General features: G+C 41.5%; 1 protein-coding gene and 1 long non-coding RNA gene across 6 annotated transcripts in view; one reads left to right on the forward strand and one right to left on the reverse strand.

Moving 5' to 3' along the window:
* Positions 1–7,180: 7,180 nt before the first annotated feature.
* UVRAG (UV radiation resistance associated) overlaps positions 7,181–22,825 on the reverse strand; it is a 326,555-nt gene continuing 310,910 nt past the window's right edge. For 3 of the 5 annotated variants that reach the window (XM_044929343.2, XM_025266389.3, XM_044929342.2), the window contains one exon: positions 7,181–10,709. In XM_044929343.2, the coding sequence (XP_044785278.2) occupies positions 10,007–10,709 (703 nt within the window). In that variant the 3' untranslated portion in view covers positions 7,181–10,006. Of the gene's footprint in view, positions 10,710–21,166; positions 21,202–22,825 lie in introns of those variants that run through there. The other 2 variants (XR_006545294.1, XM_044929345.1) reach the window with 2 other exon arrangements.
* LOC123329743 lies at positions 12,463–22,383 on the forward strand. Its single transcript, XR_006545295.2, has 3 exons — positions 12,463–12,583; positions 21,268–21,353; positions 22,277–22,383. It is a non-coding gene; the product is annotated as an uncharacterized LOC123329743 (long non-coding RNA).

Consider the following 22,825-nt stretch of genomic DNA (forward strand, 5'->3'; position numbering starts at 1 on the left):
TGATGCTCAGTCTTATTATGGTCCAACTCTTATATCTGTACATGACTACTGGAAAAGGCATAGCTTTGACTACAGTACCTTCTTACCCCTAAACCTCAGGAACCTCCTTCAAAAGGCCAATAAGCACCTGCCATTCCCCAGCACTTGCAGGGCACCCTTTCTGCCCCTGCTTGGGCCCGGGGCAGAAAAATCAAGGCAACTGGCAGACTTTTGAGAGCAAAGGGTCTGGCTTTGAGACCAGCAAGCTTGGAGACAGCTTGTCTATAATCTTTCACTCAGTTTGCATGAGCAAAAGTTCATAGACCACCTGTGTGTAAAGTAGCCTGGGGTGCCCTCATAACACAGTAACATCCCAAGAGCAAGACACAGTGATTCCAGGTTCTTTGAGGAATAAGGTATTCCCTCCAAGTGAATTAAAAAAACTTTTTTTGCAAGTAAATTTTTGAGGAAAAGTTTGTCCCTTAAAGTATCAATTTATATTCACCATTGTGAATAATTTACTCCCTTAAAATATTTTATGTGTTTTTCCATCAAACTTAAGTGAATTTATCCTTTTTCTGATGACTGAGGGCTATCCGCAGAAACAGTACAAGCCATTCAAGCTGAATTTTTTAAGCTGTTTTGTTCATTTTTGAGGTGTATTTTAAATCCATTGTGTCGAGGATCTTGAGTAGAAGCAGGTGGTATGACATGATTGAGACCCAAGCTCTTCACAACAGGCAGAGAGTGACAGCTGAGGGTCCTCTCCTTTCCTGCCATGCTCCGGACCCAAATGCAATTGGGTTTTGAAGGGTGAATGCTAGTTTGCTTCTGTGACAAAAGGAGTCCAGGCCCATTGGAAAACCTGAGTAAGGGGCTGACTTCACTTTCAGAGGAGTGCATGGGCTAAGAAGTCAAGTGCCTTGCCTAGGTCACACAGCCAGTGAGTGGTGGGGCTGGGATCTGAGTTTCTGACTGGCTGTTCTGTGGGGCCGAGGGCTTCTCACTCAAGATGCCCAGACTGTTTCCTTCCGGCATATTTGTATCTGCTTCTAACGGCCTGGTTATCCATTATTTCTTTGGATCATTATTTCAACCTTGATTCCTTTCTAATTTGGTGCTGGTACTTTGTTCTTGTTCAGTCAGTAAGCTGTGTCTGACTTTGTGACCCCATGGACTGCAGCACAGTCCTCCCTGTCCTTCACCATCTCCCAGAGTTTGCTCAGACTCATGTGCTTTGAGTCGGTGATGCCATCCAACCATCTCATCCTCTGTCGCCCCTTTTCCTCCTGCCCTCAATCTTTCCCAGCATCAGGGTCTTTTCCAATGAGTCAGCTGTTTCCATCAGGTGGCCAAAGTATTGGACCTTCAGCTTCAGCATCAGTCCTTTCAGTGAGTATTTAGGGTTGATTTCCTTTAGGATTGACTGGTTTGATCTCCTTGCTGTGCAAGGGAAATCTCAAGAGTCTTCTCCAGCACTACAATTCAAAAGCATCAATTCTTTGGCACTCAGCCTTCTTTATGGTCCAACTCTCACATCCATATGTGACTCCTGGAAAGACCATAGCTTTGACTATACAGATCTTTGTCAGCAAAATGATGTCTTTGCTTTTTAATATGCTGTCTAGGTCTGTCATAGTTTTCCTTCCAAAGAGCAAGCATTTTCTAAAATCATGACTTTGGTCACCATCTGTAGTGATTTTGGCGCCCAAGAAAAGAAAACCTGTCACTGCTTCCACTTTTTCCCCTTCTATTTGCCGTGAAGTGATGGGACCAGATGTCATGATCTTAGTTTTTTGAATCTTGAGTTTTAAGCCAGCTTTTTCACTCTCCTCTTTCACCCTCATCAAGAGGCTCTTTAGTTCCTCTTCACTTTCTGCCTTTAGAGTGGTATCATCTGCATATCTAAGGTTGTTGGTATTTCTCCCGGCAGTCTTGATTCCAGCTTGTAACTCATCCTGCCTGGCACTTCTCATGATATACTCTGCATATAAGGCAAACAGGGTGACAATATATAGCCTTGATGAATTCCTTTCCCAATTTTGAACCAGTCCATTGTTCCATGTAAGGTTCTAACTCTTACTTCTTGACCCAAATACAGGTTTCTCAGGAGACAGGTAAGATGGTCTGGTATTCCCATCTCTTTAAGAATTTTCCACAGTTTGTTGTGATCCACATAGCCAAAGCTTTAGTATAGTCAATAAAGCAGAAGTAGATATTTTTCTGGAATTCCCTTGCTTTCTCTTTGATTCAATGAATGTTGGCAATTTGATTGATTTCTGGTTCCTCTGCCTTTTCTAAACCCAGATTGTACATCTGGAAGTTCTCAATTCAAGTACTGCTAATGCCTAGCTTGAAGGATTTGAGCATAACCTTACTAGCATGGGAAGAGAGCACAATTGTCTGATAGTTTGAATATTCTTTAGCACTGCCCTTCTTGGGAATTGGGATGAAAACTGACCTTTTCCAGTCCTGTGGCCACTGCTGGGTTTTCCAAATTTGCTGACATATTGAGTGAAGCACTTTAACAGCATCATCTTTTAGGATTTTAAATAGCTTGGCTGGTATTCTATCACCTCCACTAGCTTTATCAGTAGTTATGCTTCCTAAGGCCCACCTGACTTCATACTCCAAGATGTCTCGCTCTAGGTGAGTGACCACACGCCTTTGTGGTTATCCTGGTCATTAAGACATTTTTTGTACAATTATTCTTTATATTCTTGCCACCTCTTCTTAATCTCTTCTGCCTCTGTTAGATCCTTTCTTTTATCATGTCCATCCTTGCATGAAATGTTTCTTTGATATATCCACTTTTCTCAGAGAGAGCTCTAGTCTTTCCCATTCTATTGTTTTTTTTTTTTCTATTTCTTTGCATTGTTCATTGAAGAAGGCCTTCTTATCTCCCCTTGCTATTCTCTGGAACTCTGCATTCAGTTGGGTATATCTTTCCTTTTCTCACTTGCTTTTTGCTACTCTTCTTTCCTCAGTTATTTGTAAAGCTTCCTCAGATAACCACTTTGCCTTCTTGCATTTCTTTTTTTTTCTAAATATTTAACTGTTTTTTATTTTGCTGCCCCGGGTCTTGGTTACAGCCTGCAGGATCTTTAGTTGTGGCATACGGGATCTAGTTCCCTGACTAGGAAATGAACCTGGACTCCCCTGCATTGGGAGCATGGAGTCCCAACCACTAGACCACCAAGGAAGTCCCATTTTTCTTTGGGATGGTTTTGGTCATTGCTTCCTGTACAGTGTTATGAACCTCTGCCCATAGTTCTTCAGGCACTGTTTACCAGATCTAATCCCTTGAATTTGTTCATCGCCTCCATTGTATAATCATAAGGGGTTTGATTTAGGTCATCCCCGAAAATGGCCTGGTGGTCTTCCCCACTTTATTTAGTTTAAGCATGAGTTTTGCAATAAGGAGCTGATGATCTGAGATGTAGTCAGCTCCAGGTCTTGTTTTTGCTGACTGTATAGAACTTTTCTATCTTTGGGTGCAAAGAATATAGTCAGTCTGATTTTGCTTTTGACCATCTGGTGATGTCCATTTATAGAGTGATCTCATGTTGTTGGAAAAGGGTGTTTGCTATGACCAGTGTTTCTCTTACCAAAATTCTGTTAGCCTTTGCCCTGCTTCATTTTGTACTTCAAGATCAAACTTGCCTGTTACTCCAGGTACCTCTTGACTTCCTGCTTTGGTATTCTAATCTCCTGTAATGAAAAGGATATTTTTTTTGGTGTTAGTTCTAGAAGGTCTTGTAGGTCTTCATAGAACTGGTCAACTTCAGTTTCTTCGGTATCAGTGGTTGGGGCATAGACTTGGATTACTTGTGATGTTGAATGGTTTGCTTGGAAACGAACCGAGATCATTCTATTGTTTTTGAGACTGAACTCAAGTACTGCATTTTTGTTGTCTATGAGGGCTACTCCATTTCTTCTATGGGATTCTTGCCCACAGTAGTAGATATAATGGCCATTATAAATTCACCCATTCCCGTCCATTTTAGTTCACTGAGTCCTAAGATGTTTACTCTTGCCATTTCCTGCTTGACTACGTCCAATTTACCTTGATTCATGGACCTAACATGCCAGGTTCCTGTGCAATATTGTTCTTTACAGCATCAGATATTACTTGCACCACCAGACACCTCCACAACTGGGCGTTGTTTCTACTTTGGCCCAGCCACTTCATTCTTTCTGGAGCTATTAATAATTGCCCTCCGCTTTTCCCCAGTGGCATATTGGACCCCTCCCAACCTGGGGGGCTCATCTTTTAGTGAACTATCTTTTTGCCTTTTTATACTTTGATGGGGTTCTCACAGTTGGAATACTGGAGTGGTTTGCTTGTACTTTAATGGGGACTAAAGGGAAAGAAGTTCATTAGACTTGTGTTCTGTACAAAACCAAAAGGGTAAGAGCCTGCCACGCTCCCCCTTGTAGTTCTGGGCTTGGCTGACTAAAGCTATTACTATTTCTTCAACTGACTGTCTTCTTTATCTAGATTCATGACCACTCTTTTTCTGGATTGCTGACATTGCCAGTTTCTAAAGTGTGGGATTATTTTATAGACATTTTTTTTTTATTCATTTAAAATCCACAAGGCTGAGCTGTCTACCTACAAAACTATAATTAGATATGCTAAGAGGGGGGAAAAAAAAGAAAGCCTCTATCTGCTTTGAGTGAAATTAAGAGCTCTGGGCACTGGTTCAGGGTTCAGTGAAGCAGCCAGAAGCTGTTAGACAGAATATGTATGGATAAGGTGGCTTAAATAAACTCATCTGCCAGGTGTTAAAAAACCATGAAAATTAAGCTAATTAGGTTTATAGACCGTATCTCAACATTGTGTCCATGCCACCCACCGAAACACTCTGGAACTCTTAACATTTGTTTAGAGCTTAGTTCTTCAAAAGAGCAGTTTCAGCCTGGATACATTCTCAATGTGTACAGAATGGAGAGCTCCATTTCAAAGCCTGACGTATATGTTGCAAGAAATCCTTGTTGAATGACTAATTCCTCCCTATGTGCGTGGTACTTTGTAAAGATCAAGTGTTTCATAAAAATACTGATCACTTACACTCTATCTAGTACCAGGTTGTGGGGTAGGGAGAGGTGTGGGTATCATTCCTACTTAAAAAATTTTTTTTTTATTGGAGTATAGTTGATTTACAATGTTGTATGAGTTTCAGGTGCACAGCAAAGCGAATCAGTTATTTCTACATCCATTCTTTATTTTCCTAGATGGGCCTTTACAGAGTTATTGAGTAGAGTTCCCTGTACTATACTATAGGTCCTTATTAGTTATATATGGGCTTCCCTGATGGCTCAGTGGGCAGAAAATCTGCCTGCAATGCAGAAGACAGGAGACATGGGTTCGATCCCTTGATCAGGAAGATCCCCTGGAGAAGGAAGTGGTAACCTACTCCAGTACTCTTGCCTGGTAAATCCCATGGACAGAGGAGCCTGGCGGGCTACAGTCCATGGGGTCACGAAGTACTGTGTATATGTCAATCCCAATCTCCGAATTTATCCCTCCCCACTCCTATACACCCTGGCAGCTGTGTTTTCTCCATCTGTGACTCTGACACAGATAAGCTCATTTGGGTCATTTTTTAAGATTCTACATATAAGTTATATTATGATACTTGCCTTTTTCTAACTTACTTCACTTAGTATGATAATCTCTAGGTCCATTCATATTGCTGCAAATGCCCTTTTTCATGACTAATATTCACATACACACATCTTGTCGATGGACATTTAGGTTGCGTCCGTGTGTCTTGGCTATTGTATATAGAGCTGCTATGAACATCTGGGTGCATGACTCTTTTCAAATTATGGTTTTCTCAGATAAATGTGCAGAAGTGGGACTGGTGGATCATTATTATAACTCTGCTTTTAGTTTTTTAAGGAACCTCCATACTGTTCTCCATAGTGGCTGTACCAATTTACCTCCCCACCAACAGGGTCTCTTTCTCCACCCCCTCTCTAGCATTTATTATTTGCAGACTTTTTGATGATGGCCATTCTGACTGGTGTGAGGTATCATCCCCATGTGACAGATTAAGAGCCAGATTCAGAGAAATGGCCGGGCTCAAGTGCTAGAACAGGAAATGGTGATAACAAGTCTCAGGTATCCTTTCTGTCACTAGGCGGTGGTCTCCCACAGGACAAAAAAGAACCAACACTGATGGTGTAGGTCCTATACAAACGCAATGGCAAGGGCAGAGTTCTCAATTCCTTACAGATCAAGACCCGAGGAGCCCTTAGTTCAGTGACTTGACCAGGGTCATAACGTCAAAGTGGCTAAGTTGGGGCATTCAGAATCTAGCTTTTAAAGAACAGACGCTGGCTGCCCTTTGTACCACATAATAAAAATCCATTTCATTATTCAGTCCTTACGCCAAAACCATTAGGAACACAAGGATGAACTTCTTTTTCAGACACAGAGGTTTTTTTTTTTTTTTTCCAAAACAAAACGGTACAGAAGATTAAGAAGAGTATCACTCAAGTCCAGCTTCAACTTGGCTGCTAGTTATAATTCACATCTAAACAAGTTACTCTTCTGTTGTAGGCTGGAAAGGTTACTGGTCAGTTGTCCATAGCATGCATCCAAATCTCTTCACCTTTTATCCTAAGTCCTTCCTCTATGGGCCTGCAATTCAATTTTTCCTCTTACCTTTCCTCACATCCATTCAGGGCCCAAGCACAGCAAACTCCTTGCAGTTTTGCAAATATGCATGAGGCCCTGCCCTGCCTCTGGGCCTTTGCCCATGCTGTTCCCTCCATCTGTAATGTGAAGTCTCATACATCTTTCATCTGTATTAACTTCATGACCCTTTCTTAATCCTTGAGTCATAATAACTTCCTCTGAATTCTGTGGCACGGCTAGACATCTCTCCATCACAGAACTTATCGCACTGAATTGTACTTAATTGTTAATATACCTATGCCACCCTTCCTTGCCATACTCCCAACTGGAGACTGTGGCAGGGGTCAAGGTTGATTAATTTTCATATAAACTTGTTTAGTCCAGTCCCTTTCAAAGTGGAAGGGGGGCTAGCTCAGTAAATGTGGAATGGCTGGCAGACTGTTTAAGAATGAGGTTTTCATAGTTAACTCCGCTTCAGTATGAAATTCAAAACAATGAAGAAGACAGGACTCAAACATCACAGGGAAATAACATACACTTTTACTCTCAAAATAAATACTAATCAATTTTATTTTATAAATACAGATGCTGACTTTTCTTCCAATTACCAACAGATCAGTTTCACATGCCATTTATTATTGGTGGTGGTTTAAAAAATTATTTAAATAACCAGTTAGGTCAGGATAAATGGGCACCATTAGAACTGCTAAAAAAATATAGTTGGATACAATCTTCCAAAACTAATATTCTGGGGGGAAAAAATCTCTGGAATTTTTGAAGTGGGTAAGGGGAAGTAGAGAGAGAAAACACAAGCAAATATTCATCTGATAACATTTGCTGGCTGTTAAGAGTGTTTCGGCTACATGAAAACTGAAAGGGCCCTTAGCAGTTCAGAAATGGACAGGACAGTTTTCATTTCAACTTATATTCTCAAAGCAATTTTGTTTTTTTAGTGGTTTACAAGAATAATTACAAAGATTAGTAGGAGATAATAACTTCATCCCATATTTTGGCCTTGGCCACTTTAAACAGAGGCAAAATGAAGTCTGCAGCCTTGGGAAATGTCAGAGATTTATTCCTGGAGAATGTAATGCTGTAGGATTTACATATATCCAAGTATGGCAAAAACTGCAGACATCAAACAAACTCAATGAAAATCCAAAATCTAAACAAACCCAAACCTACAAGTGGTGTTTTGAGGCATAACATCATTGGACACAGTGTGGATCAGGAAAATGTGCAGGGAACTATCCATCAGTTCTGGGCTACCTAATCACATTCAATGGTGGGATTCCATGCTGTGGGGGCAAAAAGCTGTGAACTCCAGAATCAGGGAGTCCATAAATGGGAGACTGAGAGACTGACTGACAAAATCCCAGAGCTCCAGGCTCTACGTGGTTTTGTGGAACCTGAGATCAACACTGTAAAACATGGGTGCTTCTATATGTGGTCTGGCTGCAAGGCCTAAATCGAATGTACCTTGTCTTTGAGTTTGGCATGGAGTTTAAATGTCTCTCCCATATCTGAGGAACCCCAAATCACACGTGATTTACCTTCCATTGTTCACTACTAACACAGTCCTTCAAAGCCTTTATTTTGGGCTTGGGAGGTAGATGTTGTTTCACTGGAGGACCCACAGCCCAGTCGGATGTGCATCTAAGACCATGTCTAGCTCCACCCTTACTCTAAAATGAAAGACAGTACACTGTCAAGGAAGCCTTGACTCTACAGACGGCTTCTGCTCCAGGTTTGGCGTAGTTCCACCTAGTTATGAGAAATAAGATGGATTTCTCCAGATCCAGTTAAAGCTTTTAATTGCTTGCAGGTTGGGTCTGTCTGTCATGCAATGATTCTGTGAGTTCTTTACATGAAAAAAATAACAACATGAACTATTCCATTTAACAATGTAGCTATATATTAAAATTGAGCCCAGGAATGCTTGGACGAAGTATGACAATGATTATGAACCTATGAGTTAAGTTGTTATGCAGGACGAATGAGCTATTACAGAGCACACCTGTGATGGTGTGTTGCTATATACAATATGTAAACGCAAATGAAGTCAACAACATTAGCTTAGATACAGCCACAGGTTTTGCTCAGGCTAGTCCTGTCATGATGTAACATATGGAGATGTAGGTTCAAGAGGAATTTCAAAGCTGGGGAAAAAAATCAGGTTGAGTGAAGTAAACTCAATTTTTATTCTTCTATATAGTACATGGATATAAGCATAAAATCTCCTTAAAGAGCTTGCAACCCTGAGGTGATGTCCTTGGGTAAATAAAGTATACAGCAACAGCAAATAAAATCTGAGCTCCAGGAATGAAAATGGACTTCAAAAACATAATTTAGTATTTATGCAATTGCACACATACCAATAGTATTCTATGCCTCATCTAGTCTCTGAATCCAGCTACATCAACTGCCTCACAGTTTGCACACTGGACAGCCTGACTCCCTAAGTATATTTCATCATACACACTGCCTCCTTTCCAACTGAAATTTAATAAATTAACATGGGATTTACATATAGGGATTTCTACACGGTGAGTGCATTGCCAGAAAGCACACCCTGTTTTTGACAACAGCATCTGCCCACATAAAAACTTTGGCCCCCAGAGGGAACTTGATGCTGTCTGACTATAGTAACCTTGGGGGGGGAGGGTCCTCTGGGATCCTCCAGAGGTGAGGTTTTTCATATAATCTGAGGGCTGCTTCAAGGGTATGGCTGGCTGAAAGAGGTGGGAGGTCATGGCAACTGCATTAAAGAACCAGCGAATGTGACGTCCTCTGTGGTCAGGATGCACAAGGCATCTACTGCACCAGTGGCCTGACAGCTGGTTGACTGGAGCCTGGGAGCAGAGGCTGATGGGCCTTTGTATAGGAGACCATTGTGCTGCTTACACATCAACCTAATGGATGGCCAAAGATCCTTCAGTCAGTGGTGGAGACCTTTCACTGAATATTCAATTTTCCCAAAAGTTTCATAAACTATGGTGAGGGCAAATGCTATGAGAATCTAAAGGCGAGTTCATTATATTATTTATATATTATCATCTTCCCTCTGAGGATAACATATAAGTGTAAATAAAAAAGCAGACAAATGCCTACAAGGTGACTCAAGCTAGAGAGTGACTTTTGCCTTATAACAATTGTCAGGCCTGAAAAGCAAAATCTTGCAAGCAAAATCTAACTTTGTCTGGCCCATTATACACAATGATCCTGAGTCCCTCCTTGATTCACAAAGTCTATTTTTCTGAGGAATATCCTCCATTAATATTCATTTTGTGTCATAATTACTACAAAAGGTAACCAGTGCAGCTTTATCCTCATTTCAAGCAGTGACTCCATCCTGGTCCTACCATCTGTCTGCTCACTTCACTTATCAGAACTCCTGCGTGGCCTGCGGAAACTGGATACGTTTTCGTTCAGTGCATAGATCCTTCGGGAGAACTCTTCAAATTCTCCCAGAACTTGTTCATCACACTCCACTGCCACAGCACTGTCCACGGGGATGCAGTTAAATGCTTCCAGCTGATCGCCTGAGGTGAAGCCTGTGGCTTCCATTCCGATGATCTCTTCTGCCTGTTCCACGGTGCAGCAGAGCTCGGCTTCCGAGACTGTGTGGAAGCTCCCGGGGAGCTGGGCGCCAGACGAGCTGGCCTGCTCACCAGGCAGGAGGGTGCCATTGATTGTGGCCGGAGGCCCCGAGAGGGCTTGTCCCTGCTCCTGGCTAGTGTTCACACTCATGTGGCTTCCATTTAAGCTGTCGCCCAGATCTACCCCTTTTTTCTTGTTTTCTTTGGAGAGGTCCAAGGAGGTGTCCAAGGAGGAAGACAGAGATGCTGTCTTTCTGTCAGATTCTCCCGTGGAGGGCACAGGGGTCACAGGCTGGACTAGTGCAGAGTTGTAACTGGGGGGAGGGGTTTTATACTGGAGTCTCTCATTCTCTGAGCTGGCCCGTTTCCGGTATCCTTTGTCTGGTGAAGGGATCCCCCCAGAAAAGCCTACATCTGCACCCCCAAATATGGAGCTTTGTCTCTTTGGAACAGGGATTGCACTGGAGGTGTGATGTCTGTCACTAGAAGACAAAAACGAGAAGTTACTTTCAACTTCAGAACTTAGCTTAAACCTTCTGGATCAAGAGATAGGAAATAATATGTTCAAGTTTGAGAAAATACAAATTGATAATACTCAAATCTTAGTAGTAATTGTAGTGTCCAAATGCAAGATACAACAAAGTATTATGAGTTCAGCATTGGGAACTTCCTTTAAGAAGGATACAAGACATACTAAAATATATGCAGAGGGGAGTGCTCAGGGTAGAGGCCATGTCATATGGGGAGGAGTTGAGGCAACTGGAGGGATTGGATCTGGAAAGAAAAATATATGAGGATGTGATCAAATTCATATGTCTGTAGGGCTACCAATATTCTTGTTTCTAATATTCAAGTCTTATTTTACCTTCATAAAACAGATATTGTCATTTGGCAGAGAACTTCAAAGACTTGTCCATGATAACCTCAGCGAGGCAGGGGCAAGGCTGGACTAAAATCCATGACTCATAACTCAGTGGTCAATAGCTTTTGCAATACCCAAATGCTAATTGCCTTGTGTTAGACAGCTGGCAGAGAGAGGACCAAGGAGATGTGTGTGTGCGTTTCATGAAAAATTAACTTGGGAGATGACCTCTCCTGTATAATAGTAGTCGGACACATTTTGTAATACTTGGTCTTCATCTTCCTTCAAACTTAAGTTTTCTCAGGAAGATACATTTGGGCCAGCAATAATAATCATTGTTTGGCTGTACAAAGCATAGTTTCTGAAGTAATTTCATATCCATCATTTCACTTGGTCCTCACAAAAACCATGTCAAGAAAGCAGGGTATACATTATTACTCTAAATCTGAAATAATAAATAATAATTAGTTAATGGCAATAGAGTATCCAGACTCTGGAAATGATGGTCATTTTATATCTTGGACTGGTGAAGCCACCCTGGGAGTACTGATCACAGTTCCAGACATCATGCTTGGCTGAAGCTATCAGCTTCAATACAGCTGTATGAACAAACCGGGTCCAGAGACAGAGGGAGGTATGAACACAAGGTCCATGTGACATGTGTTCTTCAGATGAGGAAACACACAGAGAAATGGCTCACAAAAAAGGCAGCTACCAGGCAGGAGCAGAGGTTAGACTTGAAACTGCACTCATCTGACAAGTAGCTACTTCATATGCCAGGCCAGGCCTTGGGGAGAGGAAACAGAGCAGGCCCTGCCTCTGAGGAGCTTCCAATCTTAGGGAAGAAAGACACCCGCATACATACACCACACATACTCTATTATATTTTCAAATTACAGACATGAAAAGTGCCCTGCAAGAGAAGAAAGGATCTAGGGTTCCTTCTACCTGTATCCATGGCCACAAACCTGTAAGCCAGCTCCCTGCTCCCTCTCCGCTCAGATTTTTTCTGATGCTGGCTTATCCCTGTGGTCTAAGCAAAGGTTATTCATCTTGAGAAAAGGCAACCACAAGGTTCTTCTAATCTATGCACCCACCAGACTCCCTTGCTTGGTTACAAGTGTTGGTGCCAAGAGTGATTTCATAATTAGGGGTGCTCACTGGGGCACATATAGAACCAGGCAAATAGACGAGTAAATTACTGTTTTTAGTTCTCAAGAAAAACAAAACAGAGCAAAACCTGTTGGCCTTAATCTAGGTTTTCAGTTAATATGTTGTCAAAACTCACAGTAATGGGGTAAAGCTGCACATTTTTGCCAACCTTGTTGTTTTCGCTCTGCTACTTGCTGACAGTACCCCTCTCTACATGATTTTGCAGGGGGCCTAGGTAATCAAACCAAAACAGCATCAGCACCACCCAAAGACAAGTCTATTCCGGGCAGAAGGGCCACACTTTCAGTTGCCACCCCACCCAGGAAGGGAGAGCAGCACCAGGTGAGCCTGCCCAGAACACTGAAGGTGACGTTGCTGGTATGAGACCCCAGGCCAGGTGCTTAAACTACTCACGGCTATGGAGGCTGAATGACTTGACACCCTCCCTGCCACCATCCGCCCTCCCTCCCGGGGGGACCCTGCTCTGCTTCTCTCAGCTGGGCTCCAGGTGGGCTCATAAAAGGGCATGAGGAACAAGCAGTGCTTAAGACACAACAACAAAGGGGTTTTTATAGTTGTCTTTGCCTCGAAAGCTCTCAACTTTGCATGACAAAAAAGTAATAAAAGTATGAAACCCCCCAATCCCTCCCCCAGTTACAGTGAGCAGGGAACTACCCTTTTCTTGAGCATCCAAAATGCGGAATTCTCATACCTGCCCTGTGAAAAAGGTAGGCAGGTAGGAGGTTATGTGATTTCTTCAAGGTTGCAGAACCCACATCTGACTCCAGAGCCCTCACAGCCATTTGCATCTCATGTGGGAAAATCATATTCCAATTTGATTAACATTTGCTAAGAACCAACGTCTGATATCGGAGAAGGCAATGGCACCCCACTCCAGTACTCTTGCCTGGAAAATTCCATGGATGGAGGAACCTGGCGGGCTACAGTCCATGGGGTCGTGAAGAGTCGGACACGACTGAGCAACTTCATTTTCACTTTTCACTTTCATGCACTGGAGAAGGAAATGGCAACCCACTCCAGTGTTCTTGCCTGGAGAATCCCAGGGACGGGGAGCCTTAGTAGGCTGCCATGTATGGGGTCGCACAGAGTCGGACACGACTGAAGCGACTTAGCAGTAGCAGCAATGTCTGATATGCCAGATATCAAGCTGAATGCCATTATACACAGGCTTTCCCATTTAACCCACCCAACCTATAGCTAAGCTCTGGGCTGTTACTCTTTTTTTTTTTTTTTTAATTTTTAATTTTATATTGGAATACAGTTGACAATGTTGTGTTAGTTTCAGGTTACAGCAAAGTGGTTCAGTTGTACATATGCATCTATCCATTCTTTTTCAGATTCTTTTCCTATATAGGTTGTTACAGAATACTGAGTAGAGTTTCCTGTGCTGTACCGTAGGTCCTTATTGATGTTACTCCTATTTTGATACATGGATTCAAAGGCTTTGCTAGATGGAGACTTTGGCATTTGCTGACATCCTGATTCTGGGATCTTTTCCAGTTTCTCTGAATTTTTATGAGAACTGAGGTAAAGACAGTATCAAATACAATTTAGAAAACCCAAGTAACAATAAAACATTCCCTCTTAAGAACGGTAAGAAGATGAGGTATTAGACAAATAAAGAAGTCTACAGGTCTAACGTTTACCCTAACAATCACACACTTTTTCCCCCCATTTGTAGCTATGCGCCATGAAACTTTTCAAAAATTTTTACTAGTCTTTCTTACGATCTTAAAAAGAGTAAGTTGAACAAAAAAGATATATATTTTTTTAATTAAAAAAGCTTTTTAAAACTTGTTAGCTTGGAATATAGTTGATTAACAATGTTGTGAGAGTTTCAGGTGTATAGTAAAGTGATTCAGTTATACATATACATGTAGCTATTTATTTACCAATTTAAAAAGGTATTTTCTTGATAACTGTGGGCCATCAATATGACCACACCTTACTGACTATGACATAGTAGAGCGACTATAGCCTTTCAGGGGTGTGTTTCTGAGTCTGAAGTCTGCACTCAGGCTTTTGTATGTCCTCTCTCACTGCTAAGCTGTTACATGCGGCCAAGTCAGTGTTTTTGCCTGCAAGGGCTTCTCCTTTTTTTTGACGTTTATGTCTTATTTGTTGTGTTCTTATAAAGTAGCTGTCTTGAGAACTGTGTGCAAAGCAAGAATAAATAGGATTTGAGAGATGGACCAGCAGATATCCTGGGTACAATATGCATAATTATATGAGTTTTGTAACATTAGTTTTGGCTGCTCAGAATTAATTTTTTTATTACTTCCAGGATCTTAGCAATGTTCCAAATTTTTAAGATAGCTGAGCTTTAAATAGCTCAAGTATTGAATGACTGTATTAAAATATATACAAACACACATGAATTTTAAATTATTATAATAATTTATTCTCCCTGGACAACTAAAAATATAAACCATATTAAAAACTAAAAATCAGTCAAAAACCTATTGGCCATCAAATAACCACTATTTGGATATTTTCCTTGTAGACTTTGATTTTATATATGTGTTTAATTTAAAAAAGACACAAAACCAATCAAACAACAAAATGAAAGTTGTGTTTGCAGTATATGTACATATATATAAAATATATATATATACACATACACACACTTCTGTATCCTGTTGTTGGAAGTTATTAAAACCTCTTGGTAAACAATTCTAAGTAGCTACTCCATTAAATGAAATTATCAAAAGTTACTTAACCATTTCCTTATGTTTGTGGATGAGATATTTCTAAAATTTTATATTAAACTTGTATTTCTGTATAAAAACACAATACATAGGTTTTTAATAAAATAATTTAAAAAATTTTCATATTTAATAGAAGGTTTCTAGAAGGAATCTTCACTACATGTTTTGGTATTAACTAAATTCTTACCATAAAAAAGGAACATTTTACCTCTACTGTTGCCTAAAAAGAGAAAGGCAGCAATTAAAAAGGCAAATGCCCAAAAGCTTTCAAGATTCTTTTTGTCTGATTAGAGTCTGGCTTCATAATTATTTTATCAAGATGGAAAAAGAAGTTGAAATCCTTAGATTTACTAGTTTTTAAGACCAATTTTTAAAGGCAATTGACAACTTACTTATCAAATGAAATTATTACATTATTTAAATTGTGATGAACAACATAAATAATTTCTACTTCTGGAAACAACTAAAGTAAACCTGAGTGTTCTGGGGAGGAGGAGTTGCAGCAGAAAATATGGCATTTCTTTACCCACCACTCCAGCCACAGGTTCCTTGTTCTAAAGCACTAGATTTGGGGACATAAAGCCTGAGGTCTAGCAATTGGACAGAGTCCTCAGAGTTCACTGCACAGTCTCCTTATCACCTGTTTGCTTTGAATGGATGTCTCCTTCAGCTTGGCTTAGGTCCAAACTGGAAACATGACATTTGGGGTTTAACGCTATAATTTAAAGGAATGTATTTAAAAACAACCACCCAAAGATACTGTAATAAACTTTCTAGGCCACAGTTTAGTGAAACAAGACATAGACTGAATAACTGAATCATATCAGGGACTGTTAAATAATAATACTCTTTTCTGCTACAAGCACAAAAGGGTATCTTAGGATCCCTGACAATAGCATGCGAGGGAGAAGCCAAGTAGTTCAGAGTTTAGAAGTCAAGGAGGACAGTCTGGTTTAAATTTGGCTTCTTTGGATCAAGTCTTCTCTGATGTCTCTAAATTAGGGTCATTAATTTCTTTTTCATTGTCTTTATTGCAGTTACTTTTGTTATCTCTTCAGCTATATCCAGAGCTATCTGGAGATAGTAGTGGTGATGAGAAGGGATGCTCAAACGTCTGGATCGGCAACCATGATTGATCCTGTTTATTTGGAGCTATAAATTAAGGCTGAATTCACCACTTATTAGTTATATGACTATAGGCAGTTACCTTCTCTCTGTTCTAGTTTTCTTCTTTTTAAAATAGATTACTGGACTGTGGTAAGGATTAAATAACACACTTCAAACCCTTGGCAGCTGCTGCTGCTGCTAAGTCGCTTCAGTCGTGTCTGACTCTATGCGACCCCATAGACGGCAGCCCACCAGGCTTCCCCGTTCCTGGGATTCTCCAGGCAAGAACACTGGAGTGGGTTGCCATTTCCTTCTCCAATGCATGAAAGTGAAAAGTGAAAGTGAAGTCGCTCAGTCGTGCCTGACTCTTCACGACCCCATGGACTGTAGCCCGCCAGGCTCCTCCGTCCATGGGATTTTCTAGGCATAAGTACTGGAGTGGGGTGCCACTGCCTTCTCCGAACCCTTGGCAGGATGCCTGCCATATATACCGATGACAGTAGTAGCTGTAAGTGTGGTTTCCGTCATTATTATTTGCTTCCCTAGGCTCTGGATTCCAAAAGTATTAGCCTCATTTTACAGAAGAGGTTAAAAAAAAAAAAACTTAGTTGCCCAGTCGCGTCTGACTCTTTGTGACCCCATGGACGGTAGCCCAGCTCCTCTGTCCATGGAATTCTCCAGGCAAGCCTAGTGGAGTGGGTAGCCATTCTCTTCTCCAAGAATCTTCCCAACCCAGGGATCAAACCCAGGTCTCCTGCATTGTAGGTGGATTCTTTGTCGTCTGAGGCCCACAGAAGAGGTAACTGAGACTCAAAGACATTATAACATCTTAGACAGCAACACAGGGTAACAAGTAGCAGAGGAAAGACCAGAACCTAGATCTCCTTCCTTCTACTGTTTTCTTCTATACAAAATACTGTTTAAAGTAGGAACAAACTCAGAACTCCTCCCACACACCCACGTCTCCACTCCTGCACATAAGGGGGAGCTGCCTGCATGAAGACAAGGAGTCAGGCAAGTATAAAAGAGTGGGGGAGAAAGTACTAAATCAAAGGTTTATCCTGCTCAGGGTGAAACTTCATTCCAGGTTCTTCCTGAGGACATGTGGTGGGGAAGACTTTGAATCTAGTGGAAATGCTCAAGTGCCTCTATTTACACGATCTACCAAATGCTGTGGGACTATAAGAGCTCCCCAGAATCCTTTGAGCCACATTCTTATTGTCCCCAAACCTCTGATGTGTCATTTTTCTATAAGAATACAGGTTCAGGGAAAGGGAATTTTTATAAGAGGGAGAATTTCTCTGCTTCCCCAAGCTAAATGAGGAGGACTCTGTTCAGCACTTCTATAACCATTATGCACGTACCTTGCCATGAAGCTAATCTGGGAGACAGCAGAACCAGCCCACTGGACTCCACTACCCTTGCCCCAGCACTCTTGCTCTCTCTTCCTTTTCTGTGGGTTTTACTGCCTGAAACTATAGCCTCTTTTTACAGAAAAGGAACTGAGAGAGAGGAAAAGAGGTACAGAAGCATTGGTCCAAAATGTGTTCCTATTTCCACATCTGCTGTATATAATATTCCAGACCCTTACACGTAGCTCTGCCATTATATGAAATACGTGAGCCTGGTGAAGCACTGAACCTGTTTCATCTCCTGTAAAGTGGGTATGTCCATCTAACAGCTGTTGCAGTTAGGATTAAATGGGATCTACAAGTAAAATTCTTAGTACAATGAGTAGGTACTCCATAAATTATTAATAATAAAACAAGAGCAACTGACATTTTATATGAAGTATCTCTTAACAGCTTTATACATAGTCTCATTTAATCCTCACATCTCTATGATGTATTAAGAAAATCATCCTTATTTTGCAGATGAAGAAACTGAGGCACAGAGGTTAGGTAACCTGCCCAAGATCACAAAGAAACTAACTGTGGTTTTCTTTTTTTTGGCCACGCTGGGTCTTTGCTGCTTTCTGTGCGAGCTTCCTCTGGTTGCGGGGAGTGGGGGCTGCTTGTTTCGGTGCGTGGGCTTCTCACTGCAGGGGTTTCTCCTGTTGTGCAGCACAGGCTCCAGGGCACGTGGGCCCTAGAGTGCATGGGCTCAGTAGTTGTGCATGGGCTTAGCTGCTCCGCAGCATGTGGGATCTTCCCAGACCGTTGTCCCCTGTGTTGGCAGGTGAATTTCTATCCATCATGCCACCAGGAAAGTCTTAACTGTGTTTTAACAGAGGGTGTCTGACTAAATAAATGCTAATTTTCTTCTCTTTCCCAATCCATAGGACCACCAAAACACTCTCCACTTCTATATGAGGGAGCAGTGAGAATCAGAATAATGTTTTTAGGTCAAGTGGCTTGATAATTTTTCCTTCTCTTCTTGCCTACATTAAGTGTGTGGGGCATTTTTACTTCCTAAGACTTGTTACACTGTCATAAGAATTGTAATGCATTCTAAGTGTCTATTATGAACACACATTTTACCATGAACTGTTATAAATGTGGAGACTCAGTGAAAAATGAAATAAAAGAATGTAAAGATTTTCCACTTCAAGAGCATTCTTGAAGCTGGGTGAATTTTTAGCTCTCTGAAAAGTTTTTTTCTCTGTTCTCTCTCAGATTCACTTGTGCTTGTTTTATCTGTCTACAACCAGATCTCACACTGTAAAGTATTAGGAAGGAGTACAATTCACAGACTCAAATATGTGTCTTTCCCTCCTACAAAATGTTTCCTCTGAGGAACATTACTAGATCACAGCTGGTCAAAATGCTAAATCTTGATTGTCTGGAACCTGGCCAAAATCTACAGCTACAACTCGGTGGAATAAGAATACTTAAAAAGAAGGAAAAAACCCCACACTTTTAAATAACATTTGATCTTCTTCTTTCTCCCCCCTTGAAGCAAGCTATGACCTCATGGCAGTGAGACCTCTACATGGAGGTGTTTAAGTTGGTTTACAGCCATTAGAAATGTTTGAAGCTCTAGGTACTCCTCTGTGCCAACAGCATGTCAACTGTGCTAAAAAGCAATAATAGTTTCTCACCTTCTTAAAGATTACTGCTTAAATAATGCAGAGCAACGACAGGGCTGCACAGAGTGCCAAAAGCAGGTTGCCAAGGCGAAGCTAAGGTAGAATTACGTCTTTTGGCAGCTGAGAAATTATGACATAAAGTTAGTTTAAAAAAAAAAAAAAAACCCTCCATAAATTAGGCTACTAACCTTTTTCAAAATCCAGCAAAGGCTGGGATTTATCTTTCTTTTTCTATCTCAGATCAAGCAGAAGCACAGAGCCTCCTTTTGGAAAAGCCAAATTGAACAGCTAGATCTTATCTCCCAGGAGGTCACTGGAGGTTAATAGTTTTAAGCATGTAAACTCTTGGCCACAGGCAAGCAATCTGAAGGCCTCTCACCATTACAGATAAGTGAAAGTGCTTAATCTTTGCCCTGGATGTTAACAACAAAAAAATAGAAACAATCTTGGGCCAGAGCACAGGCTAAAATCTGTGCCAATGGTCACTTTTCCCCTGGGCTCAGCTTAGAAGGCTTCCTGCCAGAGTCTGACTAAATAAAAACAGAGGTTTAAAAAGGAATAACTGAACAAGGGAGCCTTTAGATTTTATTTAAATGGAGTTCTGATGGGAAGATGAGTTTGTGAAAGAGAAAGTTCCATCAGCAAAGGATAAAACCAAGCAAGCTGAAAAAACCCATTTCCCAGGCTCTGTGATGTGAGCAGCTCCGTGGTCCTGGGCAACAAGGCCCAGCTGGGAAACAGAGGTCCCAGCACAGGTTATGAACAGAGGCTGAAGGGGTGCCCACGGCCCGGAGCCCACCTGGAGGCCAGCTTGGTCTCAAGGCTGAGTTCCTTGGGGTCAGGGAATAAACAGTGATCCTCCAGAGAGACAGATGGTCCCAGGAGCTGAGAGGTCAACCACTGCACCCATCAGCTTTCACTTCTAAGAAATCATCACACAAATAACGTATTGAAATCACAGGCAAGGCAACAAACATTATGAGGCTGTAACATGGTCTGTAGAAACAGAGATGCCAGGAAGGTTACCTGGTGAACTGTCGGAGTGTCTAGATCACACTTGAAATGTGGGAGAGTGATAAGGTGTTTGTGCTGAAAACTTAAAAAAAAAAAAAAAAAAATCTACCTTTGCCAGGGAAACCAGAGTAATAGCGATGTCACAGACCAGTCACAGGAAAACCTTGGTCAGAATTTACAAAGTAGACTTGCAGAGACAGAGCGCTAAAGGAAGCATTAGACTCCAGAGACCAACGACAGAATCTGTGAAGTTAAGCCTTTTGAAAGATGCCACAAAGCTGAACCACCATCTCATTTCTAATAAGCTCTGACATGAATCGAACCATGAAAAGAAACAACTTCAGTTGTTTGTTATTTTAAAAGAAAAATGGATAGCTTTGCCACCATATCCAGAGATGCTGAAGGCCTCTGGAAGAAATACCTGAATGACAGCCGTCACTGAATCACTGCTTAGAGACTGTGGGACTCCAGGGATAATGTCTTGGGAAGCTTCTCTCTTGTAGCCCTCTGTATTACTGTAAGAGGTGCAGTATAAACAGAACATAGCAACACATTATTTACTCCCTCATTCAAATATATGGTGAGTGTCTACTATACACCAGGCACTGTGTACTAGACTCTGGGGATACAATAGTGGTTGAAAAAAGCCATGGCTCCTGCTTTTGTGGAGCTTATATCAGAGTGGGAGTGGACAGACATTAATGTAGAAATTACAGACATAAAATGACCACCTCTGACACATGCTGTGCAGGAGTGATCATGGGTTGAGAGAGCTTATAACAGAACTGACCCAGCCAAGGCCAAGATCTGAAGGACTAGACTTCTTCACCAGGTGGAGAGTGGGTGTGTAGGTGAGAGCATCCAGGCAAAAGGAAAAGGATATGTCAAGACCCTACCTACATCAAGAAAGAGAACAGTGTGTGAGGACCCAAAAAGTCATCAAGTGAACAGCAGCCTGGTAGAAGATAAAGCTGAAGAGGAAAATGTGGTCTAGAGTAGACTATGCAGAAACCCAGAGGCCATGTTTAGAATCTTCTCTTTAAGTCATTAAAGTGTTTTAGGCTAGGGGTGTGTATGTCTGTCTTGTCTGTCTAGTGGGTAGGGAGAGAAAGAAAGAGACACTGATCGACTGATCTGTATTTTGGCAGGTACACTCTGACTGAAGCTGGAGAACACACGGGAGGGGTCTGGAGCGGATGCTGGGGGACCGAGCACAGGCCGTGCAGTACTGCAGGTGAGAGATGATGCAGGCTTGGGCCAGAGTGGAAAGGTGCAGCTGCAGACAGAGGGACATTAGGGGAAATCAGCAGAGGTTGCGAAGGCTGGAGTTAAGAGGAAAGGGAGAATCAAACAGCTTCCTGGCCAGTGTGAAAGACTGGATGGAGATTCGATTTGCTGAAAGCAGAGCCCTGGAAGAGCATGAGGCTTATGATGGTTCTGGTGGAAGACAGGGGAAAAAAACAAACAAAAAAAACACAACATGGGCACAGACAGTGTGCTATGAAAATGTCCAGGAGGCAATCTGAATAGAGGTCTGATATCAGAAAAGAGACCTGGGCTAAAGAGTTGTACTTGTGCTTCAATTCAGTGTGGGTGATAATTAAAAAACGTAGTTGAAGATCAGATCAGATCCCCGGGCAGGGGTGGGGAATAAAATCAGAAAAGAGGGCCAAGGACTGAGCCTTGAGGTGCTCCTGTTTTTCATGATGAGGCAGAAAAAGAGGAGCCCACGAGTGAGATAAGGAGCAGTCAGAAAGGAATGAAGAGAACTAGAGAAAGGTTATAATGACAGGATTCCTGTTCTGGAACCACAGATGCTAAATGATCTCTGTATAAAACATTTTATTCTTAACACAGCTAGAAGAGAGGCTGTACAGAGTAATGGTTAAAGGAGAGGCCCTAAAACTGTTCTTCTAGGATCAAATCTTAGCTCCTCCACTTGATGGCTGTGTTACATTTAAATTATTTAAACCTCTCTGTGCTTCAGTTTCATCTGTAACATAAGAGAGGATAAATGGGCCCTAGTTCACTCAGCTGTTGTGAGGATTAAATGAGTTAACTAAATAATTCATTCAAAATGCTTTGGGAGGGTACCTGGTTTCCAATAACAGTCATTTGGTATTTCTATAATGATGTTACCTCTTCTTATATATGCAGTTATCCCTAGCAGAAGGATTATTGAACAAGCATCATATAAAATGGACCTTTAACATCTCCAGAGTTGAAATGCAGCTTATACTCAAAGATCACATGAAGCAGTCAGCAGTACTTTCTAATTCTGCAAAGCCCTGTCAGCCTTCTTGAAACTTAGTACAGTGTTTTAGATCTAGAAAGATATTTATCTGCTGATACATGCTGAAGGATTCCTCCTGAAAAACAAGACTTCCTGGAACAGGGCATCTCCCCTCCATTCATGTAGGCATAACCATCTTCCCAAAGCCCAGTTCAAGTCCTGCCTTATTTGTTAAAGCCTTCTTTAAAACCATATGCCAATTTAAAATGACCTCTCTGAACTCCCTGATCAATACTTGTAATTATACCATCCAACTGATGCTTAACAGGATCACTTGTATTTCAACACATATTTCAGTAGACAGTACTGAAATCCACATTCACTGCCTGGCAATCTGCTAGGCACTGGGAATAAAGAGGCTCATAAAATAAGGTTTCTATCATTAGCGTTTCCACTCTAGTCGAGAAGACAGA

The sequence above is a fragment of the Bubalus bubalis genome, chromosome 16 (genome assembly GCF_019923935.1).
Source record: "Bubalus bubalis isolate 160015118507 breed Murrah chromosome 16, NDDB_SH_1, whole genome shotgun sequence".
Taxonomy (NCBI): Eukaryota; Metazoa; Chordata; class Mammalia; order Artiodactyla; family Bovidae; genus Bubalus; species Bubalus bubalis.